The sequence below is a fragment of the Salvelinus fontinalis genome, chromosome 2 (assembly GCF_029448725.1).
Source record: "Salvelinus fontinalis isolate EN_2023a chromosome 2, ASM2944872v1, whole genome shotgun sequence".
NCBI lineage: Eukaryota > Metazoa > Chordata > Actinopteri > Salmoniformes > Salmonidae > Salvelinus > Salvelinus fontinalis.
Genome location: NC_074666.1, coordinates 20,665,551 through 20,683,605, shown reverse-complemented (window position 1 = coordinate 20,683,605; position 18,055 = coordinate 20,665,551). Strand labels below are relative to the sequence as shown.

At 41.2% G+C, this 18,055-nt stretch overlaps 1 protein-coding gene across 5 annotated transcripts; it reads left to right on the top strand.

Moving 5' to 3' along the window:
- The first annotated feature begins 1,088 nt into the window (after positions 1 to 1,088).
- Positions 1,089 to 16,311, top strand: LOC129813929 (heparanase-like). Of its 5 annotated transcripts, XM_055866603.1 has the most exons (13): positions 1,091 to 1,320; positions 1,715 to 1,757; positions 2,269 to 2,408; positions 2,735 to 2,863; positions 3,017 to 3,190; positions 4,825 to 4,996; positions 7,612 to 7,659; positions 11,203 to 11,296; positions 11,461 to 11,567; positions 12,392 to 12,506; positions 12,668 to 12,792; positions 13,082 to 13,234; positions 13,681 to 16,311. In XM_055866603.1, exons 2-13 carry the CDS (start codon positions 1,744 to 1,746, stop codon positions 13,838 to 13,840), a joined length of 1,431 nt encoding a protein of 476 aa, XP_055722578.1. In that variant the 5' UTR covers positions 1,091 to 1,320; positions 1,715 to 1,743; the 3' UTR covers positions 13,841 to 16,311. The 5 variants fall into 5 exon arrangements, with proteins under 5 accessions (XP_055722570.1, XP_055722560.1, XP_055722578.1 ...); XM_055866576.1 differs by having other exon boundaries at positions 1,091 to 1,757; XM_055866595.1 differs by lacking the exon at positions 3,017 to 3,190 and having other exon boundaries at positions 1,089 to 1,757.
- Positions 16,312 to 18,055: the final 1,744 nt, after the last annotated feature.

Genomic DNA, 18,055 nt, shown 5'->3' with positions numbered 1-18,055 from the left:
GAGAAATGTGAGTTATAGATCTGTCATTCTCAGTGAAAGCAAGTCTAAGAAGCGGTAGATATGTTCTATTAAGTTTGCAGACGACACAGCAGTAGTAGGCTTGATTACCAACGATGACAAGACAGCCTACAGGGAGGAGGTGAGGGCTCTGGGAGTGTGGTGCCTGGAAAACAACCTCTCACTCAATGTCAACAAAACAAAGGAGATGATCATGGACTTAAGGAAACGGCAGAGGGAGCACCCCCCTATCCACATCGATGGGACAGCAGTGGAGAAGGTGGAAAGTTAAGTTCATCGGAGTACACATCACTGACAAACTGAAATGGTCCACCCACACAGATAGTGTGGTGAAAAAGGAGCAACAGCGCCTCTTCAACCGGAGGCTGAAGAAATTTGGTTTGTCAGCTAAAACCCTCACAAACTTTTACAGATGCACAATTGAGAGCATCCTCCCAGGCTGTATCACCACCTGGTATGGCAACTGCACGACCCACAACTGCAAGGCTCTCCAGAGGGTGGTGCGGTTTGCACAACGCAACACCGGGGGCAAACTACCTGTCCTCCAGAACATCTACAGCACCCGATGTCACAGGAAGGCCAAAAAGATCATCAGGACAACAACCACCCGAGCCACTGCCTGTTCACCCCGCTATCATCCAGAAGCGAGGTCAGTACAGGTGCATCAAAGCGGGGACCAAGAGACTGAAAAACAGCTTCTATCTCATGGCCATCAGACTGTTTAAATAGCCATCACTAGCCCAGAGAGGCTGCTGCCTATGTACAGAGACTTGAAATCATTGGCCACTTTAATAAACGGAAATAATGTTTACATATCTTGCATTACTCATCTCATATGGATATACTGCATTTTATACATTTCTACTGTATCTTAGTCTATGCCGCTCTGACATTGCTTGTCCAAATATTTATATATTCTTAATTCCTTTACTTTAGATTTGTGTATATTGGGTATATGTTGTGAAATGGTTAGATATAGTTCACAGAGGTTTAGATGGTACAAGGATTCTCTACATTATACTTGCTTGTTGTGTCACAAACTGAAAATTTGAATTTTTGCATACAGGAAATGGCGCAGTGATATCTGTGTAGTGCACCGATAACAATTTGCCTTTCATTTTCTGTTTACTATTCTAATATAGAATTTTCAATAAGCCATTTTAGATTTTTATTTTAACATTGACATTTCATTGTGGCATGAATCATGCGCACTGTTAAGAAAAACAAATGCATTTATCATTTTCACGTTCTTATTTTGCATTGCATTTTCAAACTGACACTGATCACCCTCCATAGACCAAGGTATTTTGCGAACCAGGAAACTCAGTTTTCTCTCCACAATTGAGTCTGAGCATAACTTCATACGAATTCACTAATGACGATGATGGATTTACACATATCGACGCATTTATTGGGATAGTGAGGGAATATAGAGAGCATCAGTAGATTTGGGTTACAATTGTCTTATATTGAATACACTGCGGTAATGTAATATTTTAACTGTGTCCGTCTAGCCTTATCATGTCAGGCATATTAATCTTGGCATTAGTGATATCTATTCTATCTCATGGATATTATGTCGGAACAAGTGTCAGGTCTGCGAGGGATGAGGTGAATTTTGAGTCTGTAAATCTGAATGTAGACCTCTCTCGAGTACTCAAGAGAGTGAACGAACGTTTTTTGTCTGTGGCCATAGATGCGAGTCTCGTCGCTGAAGAGAAGTTCATGTACCTTTTAGCGTGAGTATTACTACGTTTAGCACAATTTACATCTATTTGTTTTATAAAACGATTGCCTTCAGTCTATTTTTTTTAAACCAGCAGACTACCACTAGATTAGACTCAGTCAGGTCCTATAAATATTTTCTCCCTGGAGAAACATAGTTCAGAGAGACGTCTAGCATATTCATTACGCCTATAATGTTGTAAAACGTTTTTTAAACAGAAACAAATGGAAAGAAATTGGGAGAGACCTACCTGAATTTCCAACAGAAACTTGTTTTAGTTGCAAAACAACTGTTTGGACTAATGATTACACCCCAGGGGCAAAACGTTTTGCAACACAAAACAGTTTACTCTAGGAACCACCAAACAGAACAAGCTGAATGTGTCCAAGATAAACTTTTGAAGTTTCCATTTGAAGTAAACGTTTTGCAATGGAGAACATTTTGCATTGAAATCTGACTAATGAATACACCCCAGCTCAATTTAATCTTCCAAAACTGCATAAATTCTGAACTAAATCCACCAGGTCTCCAAAGCTGAGGACATTGGCTAAAGCTTTATCCCCAGCATTTCTAAGATTTGGAGGGACAAGACAAGATTTCATGACCTTCAACCCTGCATTTTTACATTCAAATGAGTATCACAAAAACTCTGTTTTTGATGCAGGTAAATATGGCATACATTGTCACACATTTCAACCTCTTACTAGTCATATTACCACAGAGAGTCGTTTCATATATTTCACCAGCAGCTCTTGTGATGTGTGTGTGGTTTGATTGTGGTCACTCACTTCCACAGCACAATTCCTGTTTTGCATTAATGGCACTGAGAAGGAACAGTATGTTGATTCACACAGAGTCAGCTTGAATGCACACAGTAGACCAGGCAGATTTCAAACAATATCATGTGTTTGAGGTAAATCTTAGGTCATCAGTTTCTGAGTGACTCACAGCCACTTGGTTTCTGATTCCTGCTTTCTATTCTGCTGTCAGATGATCTCTGTGAAAGGCTGGAGCTGCCCCCAATACTGGAGGAGAGGCTGAAGCAGGAATGGGCTCTACATGAAGTACTTCTCCAGAAAGAGGACTTGCAGAGGAAGTACCAGAGTTTAAAGTTCACAGGTACTGTATGAGCGATGGTTGTCATGCAGGCAGCATCAGTCTAGCTCACAATAGACTGACTCTTTTGTTTAGCTAACCACCCATTTTCCCTTGAGCAAATAGTCTGAAAGAAGAAGAAAACAACATTTAAAATATTTGTTTTTTCCCTGGCAGAGTATGCAGTGGATCTACTGTACTCTTTTACAAACTGCTCTGGATTAGACCTCATCTTTGGGCTCAATGAGCTGCTCAGGACCACTGGCAACTCCTGGGACAGCAGCAATGCCAGGACCCTCATACAGTACTGTGAATCCAAACAGTACAGCATGGCCTGGGAGCTGGGCAATGGTAACAATCATTGATTGAATTGACTAAACAATTAAATAAACGAAGCAAAAAAATGTACGTCCTCTCACTGTCAACTGCGTTTTATTTTCAGCAAACTTAATGTATAAATATTTGTATGAACATAACAAGATTCAACAACTGAGACATAAACTGAACAAGTTCCACAGACATGTGACTAACAGAAATGGATTAATGTGTCCCTGAACAAAGGGGGGTCAAAATCAAAAGTAACACTCAGTATTGGTGTGGCCACCAGCTGCATTAAGTACTGCAGTGCATCTCCTCCTCATGGACTGCACCAGATTTGCCAGTTCTTGCTGTGAGATGTTACCCCACCCTTCCACCAAGGCAACTGCAAGTTCCCGGACATTTCTGGGGGGAATGGCCCTAGCCCTCACCTTCCGATCCAACAGGTCCCAGACGTACTCAATGGGATTGAGATCCAGGCTCTTCGTTGGCCATGGCAGGACACTGACATTCCTGTCTTGCAGGAAACCATGTGCAGAACGAGCAGTATGGCTGGTGGCATTGTCATGCTGGAGGGTCATGTCAGGATGAGCCTGCAGGAGGGTACCACATGAGGGAGGGGGATGTCTTCCCTGTATAATGCACAGCGTTGAGATTGCCTGCAATGACAACAAGCTCAGTCCGATGATGCTGTGACACACCGCCCCAGGCCATGACAGACACTCCACCTCCAAATCAATCCCACTCCGGAGTACAGGCCTTGTGTAACGCTCATTCCTTCGATAAACGCGAATCCGACCATCACCCCTGGTGACACAAAACTGTGACTCGTCAGTGAAGAGCACTTTTTGCCAGTCCTGTCTGGTCCAGCGACTGTGGGTTTGTACCCATAGGCGACATTGTTGCCGGGGATGTCTGGTGAGGACCTGCCTTACAACAGGCCTACAAGCCCTGAGTCCAGCCTCTCTCAGCCTATTGCGGACAGTCTGAGCACTGATGGAGGGATTGTGCGTTCCTGGTGTAACTCGGGCAGTTGTTGTTGCCATCATGTACCTGTCCTGCAGGTGTGATGTACCAATCCTGTGCAGGTGTTGTTACACGTGGTCTGCCACTGCGAGGACGATCACCTGTCCGTCCTGTCTCCCTGTAGCGCTGTCTTAGGCGTCTCACAGTACGGACATTGCAATTTATTGCCCTGGCCACATCTGCAGTCCTCATGCCTCCTTGCAGCATGCCTAAGGCACGTTCACGCAGATAAGCAGGGACCCTGGGCATTTTTCTTTTGGTGTTTTTCAGAGTCAGTAGAAAGGCCTCTTTAGTGTCCTAAGTTTTCATAACTGTGACCTTAATTGCATACCGTCTGTAAGCTGTTAGTGTCTTAACGACCGTTCCGCAGGTGCATGTTCATTAATTGTTCATGGTTCATTGAGCAAGCATGGGAAGCAGTGTTTAAACCCTTTACAATGAGGATCTGTGAAGTTATTTGGATTTTTACGAATTATCTTTGAAAGACAGGGTCCTGAAAAGGCACGTTTCTTTTTTTGCTGAGTTTGTCAGCTTCACACTAATGCAATGGCAACACATATTACAACTCCTCAAGGATAACATCAAAAAGTCTGACTTATGTCCATTCTGGTCCTCTAAAATCCTGTCTCCATTCATATCAGAGCCCAACAGTTATGAGAAGAAGGCAGGGATCCGGGTGAACGGATACCAGCTGGGCCAAGACTTCATTCAACTCCGCAGGATTCTGCGGGAATCCAAACTTTACCATGACACTGGACTCTATGGACCGGACATTAGCCAACCCCGAGACCACCGGAGAGACTTACTGGAGGGGTGAGAGTTTGTCCCTTTTATGTAGCCTATACATAAGGTAGCCCCAATATAGTCATATTTGACATGCTGGTGTACTAGCTAAAGCAATAGTATTGGAAGTCTCCCTGGTCAAAGTAAGAAACATATTTTCCCAAACATGAAAAAGTCGTTGCTAATTGGAAAACTAAGGCAAAGAAAGTGTGAATTATTATTAATTAAAAGGATGTTCTACAATTGAATTACGACTTGACGTGCATACCTGTCTATATTCATGGTTGAATATCACTGCCAATGCAGTAGGAGACTAATCTCTGAATAATAGGCCACTTGATTTAGACTGGTTTGTCCAGTTTATGGGCGTTTTCTGTCTTTTCACAGCCTTATTATACAATAAGGTCAGAGTTGTATTACTGCTTCTCTCATTTTCCTCTGGCTACTGCATGTCTATACCCAAGACTGTGGTTCAAACCTAAACTGTTAATAATAACACCAACTCATTAATTTCTCATCTCAACGGCACAAAGTATATCAAACATTTCCAGTCTCTTTTCCCTATTGGGAAAACTCCTTTATTTTTTTCACAATGTATGGGACAAACTATCACCCCTCCAGTGTGTCTCCAGTGGTCTCAGGGCTGGTTAATGTTGGGTCATTATATTATTCTCACACAACCACCAATCATGTGGAATTTTATTTATTTATATATACAGTATCAGTCAAGTTTGGACACACCTACTCATTCCAAGGTTTTTCTTTATTTTTACTATTTTCTACATTGTAGAATAATAGTGAAGACATCAAAACTATGAAATAACACATATGGAATCATGTAGTAACCTAAAAAGTGTTAAACAAATCAAAATATATGTTATATTTGAGATTCTTCAAAGTAGCCACCCTTTGCCTTGATGACAGCTTTGCACACTCTTGGCATTCTCTCAACCAGTTTCATGAGGTAGTCACCTGGAATCCCTTTGTTAAAATTTGATTTGTGGAATTTCTTTCCTTAATGTGTTTGTGCCAATCAGTTGTTTTGAGCACGTAGGGGTGGTATACAGAAGATAGCTTTTTTTGGTAAAAGATCAAGTCCATATTATGGCGAAAACAGCTCAAATAAGCAAAGAGAAACAACAGTCCATCCTTACTTTAAGACATGAAGGTCAGTCAATCCGGACAATTTCAAGAACTTTGAAAGTTTCTTCAAGTGCAGTCGCAAAAACCATGAAGCGCTATGATGAAACTGGCTCTCATAAGGACCACCACAGGAAAGGAAGACCCAGAGTTACCTCTGCTGCAGAGAACAAGTTCATTAGAGTTAACTGCACCTCAAATTGCAGCCCAAATAAATGCTTCACAGAGTTCAAGTAAGAGACAGATCTCAACATCAACTCTTCAGAGAAGACTGCGTGAATCAGGCCTCAATGGTAAAATTGCTGCAAAGAAACCACAACTTGAGGAACCCAATAAGAAGAAGACTTGCTTGGGCCAAGAAACACGAGCAATGGACATTAGACCGGTGGAAATCTGTCCTTTGGTCTGATGAGTCCAAATTTGATATTTTTGGTTCCAACCGCCGTGTCTTTGTGATGCAGAGTATGTGAACGGATGATCTCTGCATGTGTGGTTCCCACTGTGAAGCATGCAGGAGGAGGTGTGATGGTGCTTTGCGGGTGACACTGTTTGTGATTTATTTCTAATTCAAGGCATACTTAACCAGCATGGCTCCCACATCATTCTGCAGCGATACGCCATTCCACCTGGTTTGCGCTTAGTGGGACTATTTGTTTTTCAACAGGACAATGACCCAACACACCTCCAGGCTTTGTAAAGGCTATTTGACCAAGAAGGAGAGTGATGGAGTGCTGCATCAGATGAACTAGCCTCCACAAACACCCGACCTCAACCCAATTGAGATGGTTTGGAATGAATTGTACCGCAGAGTGAAGGAAAGCAGCCAACAAGTGCTCAGCATATTTGTGAACTCCTTCAAGACTGTTGAAATAGCATTCCAGGTGAAGCTGTTTGAGAGAATGCCAAGCGTGTGCCAAGCTGTCATCAAAGCAAAGGGTGGCTACTTTGAAGAATCTCAAATATAAAATAGATTTTGATTTGTTTAACACTTTTTTTGGTTTCTACATGTTTCCATATGTGTTATTTCATAGTTTTTATGTCTTCACTATTATTCTACAATGTAGAAAATAGTAAAACATTTAAAAAAAAAAAACTTGAATAAGTAGGTGTGTTCAAACTTTTGGCTGATATATCAAAATTATCAGTTTCTCTGGTTTTACTATTTATCAGTATTTGTTTGGGTTCAATTATTATTTTTTGTTTTATTCTATAAACTACTGACAACATTTCTCCCAAATTCCGAATAGAAATATTGTCATTTAGAGCATTTATTTGCAGAAAATGGCATCTGGTCAAAATAACAGCAATGCGCTAAATGACTATTTTTATTTGGGAGAAATGATGTAACTAGTTTATAGAATAAAACATAAATGTTAATTTTACCCAAACACATACCTATAAATAATAAAAACAGAGAAACTGATACTTTTGCAGTGGTCTCTTAATTTTTTCCAGAGCTATATATAAAAAATATTGAACAATCATATCCTATTTACTTTTCATAGGTTCTTGGAAAGTGGGGCAGAAGCAATTGACGCATGCACCTGGCACCAGTAAGTTTAACTGTCTGTCCTCACCTGGCACACAGTGATGGAACAGATGTCACGTGTTGCTGCTTTTCACTTTGACACACAGACACTGAACAAACACAGGGTTAGTTTATTCGTGTGCTTGGAAGGTTGGGCACGTGGGCTTGTCACAATGGGAAAGAGGAACTGTTTGTAAAGGCTTGCACTAACCAGACTTCACATGAGTCTGTCAGATGAGGGATGTACTTTTCAGTCTGAACACCATAGAATATGTAAAGTTTTTTTTCATTGTTTAATTCCAGACATTTTAATGATACATATACAGCACCAGTCAAAACTTTGAACACACCTACTTATTCAAGGGTTTTTCTTTATGATTACTATTTTCTACATCATAGAATAATAGTGAAGACATCAAAACTATAAAATAACACATGGAATCATGTAGTAACCAAAAAAGTGTTAAACAAATCAAAATATATTTGAGACTCTTCAAAGTAGCCACCCTTTGCCTTGATGACAGCTTTGCACACTCTTGGCATTCTTTAAACCAGCTTCACCTGGAATGCTGTTCCAACAGTCTTGATGGAGTTCCCACATATGCTGAGCACTTGTTGGCTGCTTTTCCTTCACTCTGCGGTCCAACTCATCCCAAACCTTCTCAATTGAGTTGAGGTCGGTTGATTGTGGAGACCAGGTCATCCGATGCAGCACTCCATCACTCTCCTCCTTGGTCAAATAGCCCTTACACAGCCTGGATGTGTGTTGGGTCATTGTCCTGTTGAAAAACAAATGATAGTCCCATTAAGCGCAAACCAGATGGGATGGCGTACCGCTGCAGAATGCTGTAGGAGCCATGCTTGTTAAGTGTCTTGAATTCAAAATAAATCACAGTGTCAGTGTCACCAGCAAAGCACCATCACGCCATCACCTCCATGCTTCACGGTGGGAACCACACATGCGGAGATCATCCGTTACCTACTCTGCGTTTCACAAAGACACGGTGGTTGGAACCAACATTCTCAAATATGGACTCATCAGACCAAAGGACAGATTTCCACCAGTCTAATGTCCATTGTTCATGTTTCTTGGACCCAAAAAGTATCTTCTTCTTATTGGTGTCCTTTAGTAGTGTTTTTTGTTGTTGCAGGAATTCGACCACGAAGGCCTGAATAATGTGGTCTTCTCTGAACAGTTGATGTAGAGATATATCTGTTACTTGAACTCTGAAGCATTTATTTAGGCTGCAATTTCTGAGTCTGTTTACTCTAATGAACTTTCCTGTGGCGGTCCTCATAAGAGACAGTTTCATCATAGCGCTTGATGGTTTTTGCGACTGCACTTGAAGAAACGTTCAAAGTTCTTGAGCTGTTCCGTATTGACTGACCTTCATGTCTTAAAGTAATGATTGACATATTCAATCAATCCTTATCCCAGTCTGCTGTTCCCACATGCTTCAAGAGGGCCACCATTGTTCCTGTTCACATGAAAGCAAAGGTAACTGAGCTAAATGACTATCGCCCCGTAGCACTCACTTCCGTCATCATGAAGTGCTTTGAGAGACTAGTCAAGGACCATATCACCTCCACCCTACCTGACACCCTAGACCCACTCCAATTTTCTTACCGCCCCAATAGGTCCACAGACGATGCAATCACACTGCCCTATCCCATCTGGACAAGCGGAATACCTATGTGAGAATGCTGTTCATCGACTACAGCTCAGCATTTAACACCATAGTACCCTCCAAACTCGTCATTAAGCTCGAGACCCTGGTTCTCGACCCCGCACTGTGCAATTGGGTCCTGGACTTCCTGACGGGACGCCGCCTGGTGGTGAGGGTAGGTACCAACATCTCCACCCCGCTGATCCTCAACACTGGGGCCCCACAAGGGTGTGTTCTCAGCACTCTCCTGTACTCCCTGTTCACCCATGACTGCGTGGCCATGCACGCCTTCAACTCAATCATCAAGTTTGCAGATGACACTACAGTAGTAGGCTTGATTACCAACAACGACGAGACCGCCTACAAGGAGGAGGTGAGGGCCCTCGGAGTGTGGTGTCAGGAAAATAACCTCACACTCAATGTCAACAAAACAAAGGAGATGATCGTGGACTTCAGGAAACAGTAGAGGGAGCAGCCCCCTATCCACATCGACGGGACAGTAGTGGAGAAGGTGTAAAGGTTTTAGTTTCTCGGCGTACACATCACGGACAAACTGAAATGGTCCACCCACACAGACAGCGTGGTGAAGAAGGCGCAGCAGCGCCTCGTCAACCTCAGGAGGCTGAAAAAATTTGGCTTGTCACCAAAAGCACTCACAAACCTTTACAGATGCACAATCGAGAGCATCCTGTCGGGCTGCATCACCGCCTGGTACGGCAACTGCTTCGCCCTCAACCGTAAGCCTCTCCAGAGGGCAGTGAGGTCTGCACAACGCATCACCGGGGACAAACTACCTACCCTCCAGGACACCTACACCACCCGATGTCACAGGAAGGCCAAAAAGATCATCAAGGACAACAACCACCCGAGCCACTGCCTGTTCACCCCGCTATCATCCAGAAGGCGAGGTCAGTACAGGTGCATCAAAGCGGGGACTGAGAGACTGAAAAACAACTTCTATCTCATGGCCATCAGACTGTTAAACAGCCATCACTAACTTTGAGTGGCTGCTGCCAACATACTGACTCGTCTCTAGCCACTTTAATAATGAAAAATGTATGTAATAAATGTATCACTAGCCACTTTAAACAATGCCACTTTACATAATGTTTACATACCCTACATTACTAATCTCATATACTGTACTCTATACCATCTACTGCATCTTGCCTATGCCGTTCGGCCATCGCTCATTCATATATTTTTATGTACATATTCTTATTCATTCCTTTGTACTTGTGTGTATAAGGTAGTTGTTGTGAAATTGTTAGGTTACTTGTTAGATATTACCGCATGGTCGGAACTAGAATCACAAGCATTTCGCTACACTCGCATTAACATCTGCTAACCATGTGTATGTGACAAATAACATTTTATTTTTTTTGACTGTCGCTTCTCTTTGCTCTTTTGAGCTGTTCTTGCCATAATATGGCCTTGGTTTTTTACCAAATAGGGCTATCTACGGTATACCACCCCTACCTTGTCACAGCACAAAAGATTGGCTCAAACCTATTAAGAAGGAAATAAATTCCACAAAGTAAATGTTAACAAGGCACACATGTTCATTGAAATGCATTCCAGGTGACTACCTCAAAGCTAGTTGAGAGAATACCAAGAGTGTGCAAAGCTGTCATCAAGGCAAAGGTTGGCTACTATGAAGAATCTCAAATATAAAATATATTTTGATTTGTTTAACACTTTTGTTTTGGTTGCTACTTGATTCTATGTGTGTTATTTCATAGTGTTGATGTATTCACTATTATTCTACAATGTATAAAAAATAAAGAAAAACCATTGAATGAGTAGGTGTGTCCAAATTTTGGACTGGTACTATATGTTTCTGTCATGTCACTTTGATTTGAAGAAATTATCTTTAATCGACTACTCTGTATTTTTATTAGTTACTATGTCAACGGAAGACACACATCTTTAAAAGATTTCCTAGACCCTGAGGTGCTAAACACTTTAGCCCTGAAAACACATGAAGTCATCAAGGTAATGAAAAGATGTGGAAGTACGTGTGTAATCATAGTATATAAGATATTTTTCATTTTATAGATGAATGCCAGTGCACAGCAATTTCACAGGAAATAAAAATGTGTATGTTTTATATTTCAGTAAAGGCAATTAACTGGTTGTCCTGTGTCTTGTATCCTCAGACCGTTGATCTGGCATCCCCTGGGAAGAAGGTGTGGCTTGGAGAGACTAGTTCTGCCTATGGAGGCGGGGCTAAGGGGCTGTCTGACACATTTGTCGCTGGATTCATGTGAGTTTGTGTCTGTGAGGACAGAAAGATCGACCCATTCAGAATCATACCCTGATACCATGTGAGCCGGAGTGATAATTTTAGTCTGACTGAGTGTGGATGTTGTAACAGGCAGCCTACTCATGCTGGCCAAACTCATGGCGCTCCACTGTGGGAAGAGAGACTATAGACAGCCTAGCTTTGCACGCTCCGTGCACTAGCAGCAGTTGAGTCAATTATGTTGTTAGTCTACTCTCATGGAAGGGAATCTCTGCTATTTGGGAACGTGGATTTCATTGAATTTACAGGTCACCTGTCAGCCTGTATCTCATGATCAATCTTTCCACCATGCCCTGTTCCACGAAGACTTACAATAGTAGTCTCAAGTGCCAAATTATTTTAAAGGAATGCCACAAAAATGCATGTCCCATGATGTATCCAACATTGACTTAATCCAGTGTGAGGGAAGTATTTTCTTACAAGGGATTACATCTAATGTAATTCTCATTGAGCCTGAATATGGTTGATTGTTTCTAGATCAGATGATATGTGGCTGAATCTCATTATTGTCCCCAAAAACTTTATAGTGTCTTGAAACAGTACTGCAGGGGTAGGCAACCCTGTTCCTGGAATGCTGCAGGTACTGCAGGATTTTGTTCCAACTAGGCACCACACCTGACCAACTGAGCTAATTGATCAGTTCAGTGATTCCCTAAATTCAACACACCTGGTCCTCCTGGTTGGTTAAATCAAAAACATGAAGTGCCTGCTGCACTCCAGGACCAGGGTGGCCTACACCTGCAGTACTGTATTTGTGGTGTAAAATAACTCTTTCATGATTACAGGTGGCTGGATAAACTGGGCCTTGGTGCAAAGCTTGGCTTAGATGTTGTAATCAGGCAGGTTTTGATTGGATCTGGGACTTACCACCTGGTAGATGATAACCTCGATCCACTTCCTGTAAGAGAAATGATTGTTTATTCTCCTCATGTCTTTTGAATTCCTGAAAAAACGCCAATGATCCAATTAAGTATTTTTTAAATTGAAAAAATAGTTTGTCTATTCTAGGAATATTCAATTTTTCTATATGTAGTAAATTCTCTGGTTTATATTTGTATCAGGATTACTGGCTATCAGTTCTGTACAAGAGGCTTGTTGGACCAGAGGTGCTGAGTATAGAAGCCTTTTCCATTTTGGGAAAGACGAAAAGAGTACGGGTCTACCTACACTGCACTAACAAGAAAAGGTATTTCACAATCTAGCTGTATTAAAGATGGAATCCGCATTAGACGAAACAGGTGAGGAACCTCAGGCAGCGTGGTAAAAATAATTGCAGCACATTCTGCTGTTCTATAACACGTGCAATGTGACAGTAAGTGTTCGCTGTTTGCAGTAACTTCCTTGTTGTAGTGTCTCAAACGGACGTGGGAGTTTCACCAATTATGCATTCCAGCTTTTAGATGTGAGACAACAACTTGTGTTTGTGAGACAACCATCCTGCCTGTCCCTCAATTTTCTCTTCCTCTCTTCTCCAGTACAAGCTACAAAAGTGGAGCAATCACATTGTTTGCTCTGAACCTGAGTAAGAGCCCTGCTAGCATCGCTGTGCCTGCCATGGTCTCTAACAGCACTGTAGAGGCCTTCGTTCTTCAGTCTGAACAGCCTGGCGAGGAGGGACTCTACTCGAAGTAGGCTACCATTTAATCTTTATTCCCATCAATGGGGCCACTAACCTTAAGTGTGTTGCTTGAACCTTTTTGCTGTCTTTTTATTATTATTGTAATTTTTATTTTTATTGAACCTTTATTTAATTAGGCAAGTCAGTTAAGAACACATTCTTATTTACAATGACGGCCCACCCCGGCCAAACCCGGACAATGCTGGGCCAATTATGTGCCGCCCTATGTGACTCCCAATCATGGCCGGATGTGATAGTCTGGAATCGAACCAGGGACTTTAGCAATGCCTCTTGCACTGAGATGCAGTGCCTTAGACCGCTGCGCCACTCGGGATCCCTGTACAAGGAAGTGTTACCTCTTTCTGCTTTTGTCTTGCCTTGTAACATTGTCAGTGTAAACAATACCGTGCTAAAAAAACTATAGAAAGGAGACTATCTGTGTGCTGTGATCTCCAGGTCTGTGAAACTCAACGGAGAGGTGTTGAAGATGGTAGATGATCGAACTCTTCCATCGCTCCAGGGAACTCCTCTTGCTGCAGGAGAACATCTCAGACTGCCTGGTTATTCCTTTGCCTTCTATCTCCTCAGTGAGGCCCAGGCACTGGCCTGCCGATGACCCCAACTGGACAGGAGGACTTGAGAAGATGGATGTATATTCACTGTCTAGACTAAGAAGGAAACACTTGACTATTACTCTAAACACTGCTGTATGATTTTGCCAAAGAATGTTAACCAGGTGAATGTGGTGAAAGGATTCAATATATATTTAAAAAAAACTTTGTTTTCAGCTACAGAGCCAGTCAAACGTTCCTTCAAGACTATTGGAAAATCATTCCAGGTGAAGCTGGTTGAGAGAATGCCAAGAGTGTGCAAAGCTGTCATCAAGGCAAAGTGTGGCTACTTTGAAGATTCTCAAATCTAAAATATATTTTGATTTGTTTAACACTGTTTTGGTTACTACATGATTCCGTATGAGTTATTTCATAGTTTTGAAGTCTTCACTATTATTCTACAATGTAGGAAATAGTAAATATAAAGAAAAACCCTTGAATGAGTAGGTGTGTCCAAACTTTTGACTGGTGCTGTATATGTATATGTATATGTATACTTCCGACTTCAACTGATACACATATGTATGTATGTATGTATGTATGTATGTATGTATATATATGTATATATGTGTATGTATGTATATGTATATATATATGTGTATCAGTTGAAGTCGGAAGTTTACATACACTTAGGTTAGAGTCATTAAAACTCGTTTTTCAACCACTCCACAAATTTCTTGTTAACAAACTATAGTTTTGGCAAGTCGGTTCGGACATCTACTTTGTGCATGACACAAGTAATTTTTCCAACAATTGTTTACAGACAAATTATTTCACTTATAATTCACTGTATCACAATTGCAGTGGTTCAGAAGTTTACATACACTAAATTGACTGTGCCTTTAAACGGCTTGGAAAATTCCAGAAAATTATGTCATGGTTTTAGAAGCTTCTGATAGGCTAAATGACATAATTTGAGTCAATTGGAGGTGTACCTGGGGATGTATTTCAAGGCCTACCTTCAAACCCAGTGCCTCTTTGCTTGACATAATGGGAAAATCCAAAGAAATCAGCCAAAACCTCAGAAAAAAAATTGTAGACCTCCACAAGTCTGGTTCATCCTTGGGAGCAATTTCCAAGCACCTGAAGGTACCACCTTCATCTGTACAAACAACAGTACGCAAGTATAAACACCATGGGACCACGCAGCCGTCATACCGCTCAGGAAGGAGACGCGTTCTGTCTCCTAGAGATGAACGTACTGCGAAAAGTGTTAATCAATCCCAGAACAACAGCAAAGGACCTTGTGAAGATGCTGGAGTAAAAGGGTACAAAAGTATCTCTATCCATAGTAAAACGAGTCCTATATCGACATAACTTGAAAGGCCACTCGGCACGGAAGAAGTCACTGCTCCAAAACCGCCATAAAAAAGCCAGACTACAGTTTGCAACTGCACATGAGGACAAAGATCGTACTTTTTGGAGAAATGTCCTCTTGTCTGATGAAACAAAAATAGAACTGTTTGGTCATAATGACCTTCGTTATGTTTGGAGGAAAAAGGGGGAGGCTTGCAAGCCGAAGAACACTATCCCAACCGTGAAGCACGGGAGTGGCAGCATCATGTTGTGGGGGTGCTTTGCTGCAGGAGGGACTGGTGCACTTCACAAAATAGATGGCATTGAAGGAAGGAAAATTATGTGGATATATTGAAGCAACATCTCAAGACATCAGTCAGGAAGTTAAAGTATGGTCGCAAATGGGTCTTCCAAATGGACAATGACCCCAAGCATACTTCCAAAGTTGTGGCAAAATGGCTTAAGGACAACAAAGTCAAGGTATTGGAGTGGCCATCACAAAGCCCTGACCTCAATCCCATAGAAAAATTGTGGGCAGAACTGAAAAAGCGTGTGCGAGCAAGGAGGCTTAGAAACCTGACTCAGTTACACCAGCTCTGTCAGGAGGAATGGGCCAAAATTCACCCAACGTATTGTGGGAAGCTTGTGGAAGGCTACCCGAAATGTTTGACCCAAGGTAACAATTTAAAGGCAATGCTACCAAGTACTGATTGAGTGTATGTAAACTTCTGACTGACTGGGAATGTGATGAAAGAAATAAAATCTGAAATAAATCAGTCTCTCTACTATTATTCTGACATTTCACATTCTTAAAATAAAGTGGTGATCCTAACTGACCTAAGACAGGGAATCTTTACTAGGATTAAATGTCAGGAATTGTGAAAAACTGAGTTTAAATGTATGTAAACTTCCGACTTCAACTGTATATATAATATATATTCCATATATTCCAATGTTGTTTTGGCAATACTTAATTAATGTACATTTATGTTTCATATTTGATGCCAAAACCCTGAGACTAAACACAACTTGTTTACATTATGTTTACACTTAATAGTTGAATTGTGCAATTTTCTATTTTGGTACACTGGGATACAACACTATTATAACATTTTTAGCTTTTAATATCTTTGTACAAAATTATTTTTGGAGAGAAAATAAATGCAGTAATGAATTCAAAGCGTGTCATGCTATAAAGTTCATATTCTTTGTTTAATATTCTCTTAATACCATTATTTAACTTAATTTGAATCAGTGAGGGTCATTAATGCAGACTTAATACACAGAACAGGCAGTAGAACCACCAGCCTCTGTCTGACAACACTAACATGGACGTTGATTTGACGCTGACAGATCCTTTACTCCTCCTGTTCCTCCTTGTGTGTTTGATGATGTAACGGGTATTTTATAGTCCATGTTTCCTGCTGGGTCGTGGTAGATGACTGGAACATCTTTTTCACCTAAAATGAATCACACACATGAAGTATTAGGGGTATTCATGTTACTTATTGTCAAACAATAAACAGAGGTTAGCACACCTAACACCTAGTAAGTGTGGTACTGGGTTTATCTAGCCTGCTGTACACCTGACCTGCGGATGCTCCAAATTGTCCACAAAAGTAATCTTTATATCGTACATTTAAAAGGTTTACAATATTAAAAGTTATCTGCCTCTTACCACCTCGGCTGTAAACTTGTCTGGTTGTGTCATCAGTACGCGCTTGTAGCAGTGGAGGTTCCTCGGAGAAGCAAGAGGAGGACCATCCTCAGTGAATTTCATAAAAATAGTAAAGCATTAAAGTTAACCTTTTCACATAAAACTATACAAAATATATTCACATCACCAACTAATTGATTAAAACACACCGTTTTGCAATGAAGGTCTACAGTAGCCTCAACAGCACTCTGTAGGGTAGCACCATGGTGTAGACAGAGGACAGCTAGTTTCTGTCGTCCTCTGGTTACATTGACTTCATTACAAAACCTAGGAGGCGCGTGGTTCTCACTCCCTTCCATAGACTTACACAGTAATTATGACAACTTCCGGAGGACGTCCTCCAACCTATCGGAGCACTTGCAGCATGAACTGACATGTCCACCGAATCAAAGGATCAGAGAATGAATCTACAGATAGCTAGCACTAGTGCATAAAATGTGGCGAGTAGTTTTATTTTAATTTTATTATTTCACCTTTATTTAACCCGGTAGGCCAGTTGAGAACAAGTTCTCATTTACAACTGCGACCTGGCCAAGATAAAGCAAAGCAGTGCGACACAAACAACATCCAGAGTTACACATGGATAAACAAACATACAGTCAATAACACAATAGAAAGTATATATACAGTGTGTGCAAATGAGGTAAGATTAGGGGGGTAAGGCAATAAATAGGCCGTAGTGGCGAAGTAATTACAATTTAGCAATTAAACACTGGAGTGAAAGATGTGCAGAAGATGAATGTGCAAGTAGAGACACGGGTGCAAAGGAGCAAAAAATAAAAAAAATAACAATATGGGGATGAGTTAGTTGGATGGGCTATTGTTAATGGAATTTATATGTTTAAATTTATGATTTGAATATTCCACCCTGAAACCATATAATTGTATGAAATTGATTAGAATCATAAAGTTATTATTAATGATGTGTGTAGTTTTAGTCAGTAAAAGTATAATTAATGATGTGTGTAGTTTGTCAGAATTAGGGTAAAACAATATATCTGTACAATATATCTTTATAGTATCTTAAACACAGACTGTCTGAGCAAGATTTGCTGCCGACCTTGGCTAGGGGCCACTGAGAGATTTGGGAGAGAGCAGGGAGTACTTCTCACGGTCTCCCTAATCTTGGGGGAGGACAGGGAGTGCTCCTCACGGTCTCCCTAATCTTTGTCGGCTGGGTAGTGATACAGTATGTGTGTAGGATACC

What these genes read in the sequence shown, in the direction of transcription:
- LOC129813929 (XM_055866576.1), top strand. Translation starts at nt 1,540, where the DNA reads ATGTCAGGCATATTAATCTTGGCATTAGTGATATCTATTCTATCTCAT. An exon ending in AAACTCTGTTTTTGATGCAG is followed by an intron (nt 2,409 to 2,734) that starts GTAAATATGGCA and finishes TTCTGCTGTCAG; the next exon opens with ATGATCTCTGTGAAAGGCTG. An exon ending in GGCCTGGGAGCTGGGCAATG is followed by an intron (nt 3,191 to 4,824) that starts GTAACAATCATT and finishes CATTCATATCAG; the next exon opens with AGCCCAACAGTTATGAGAAG.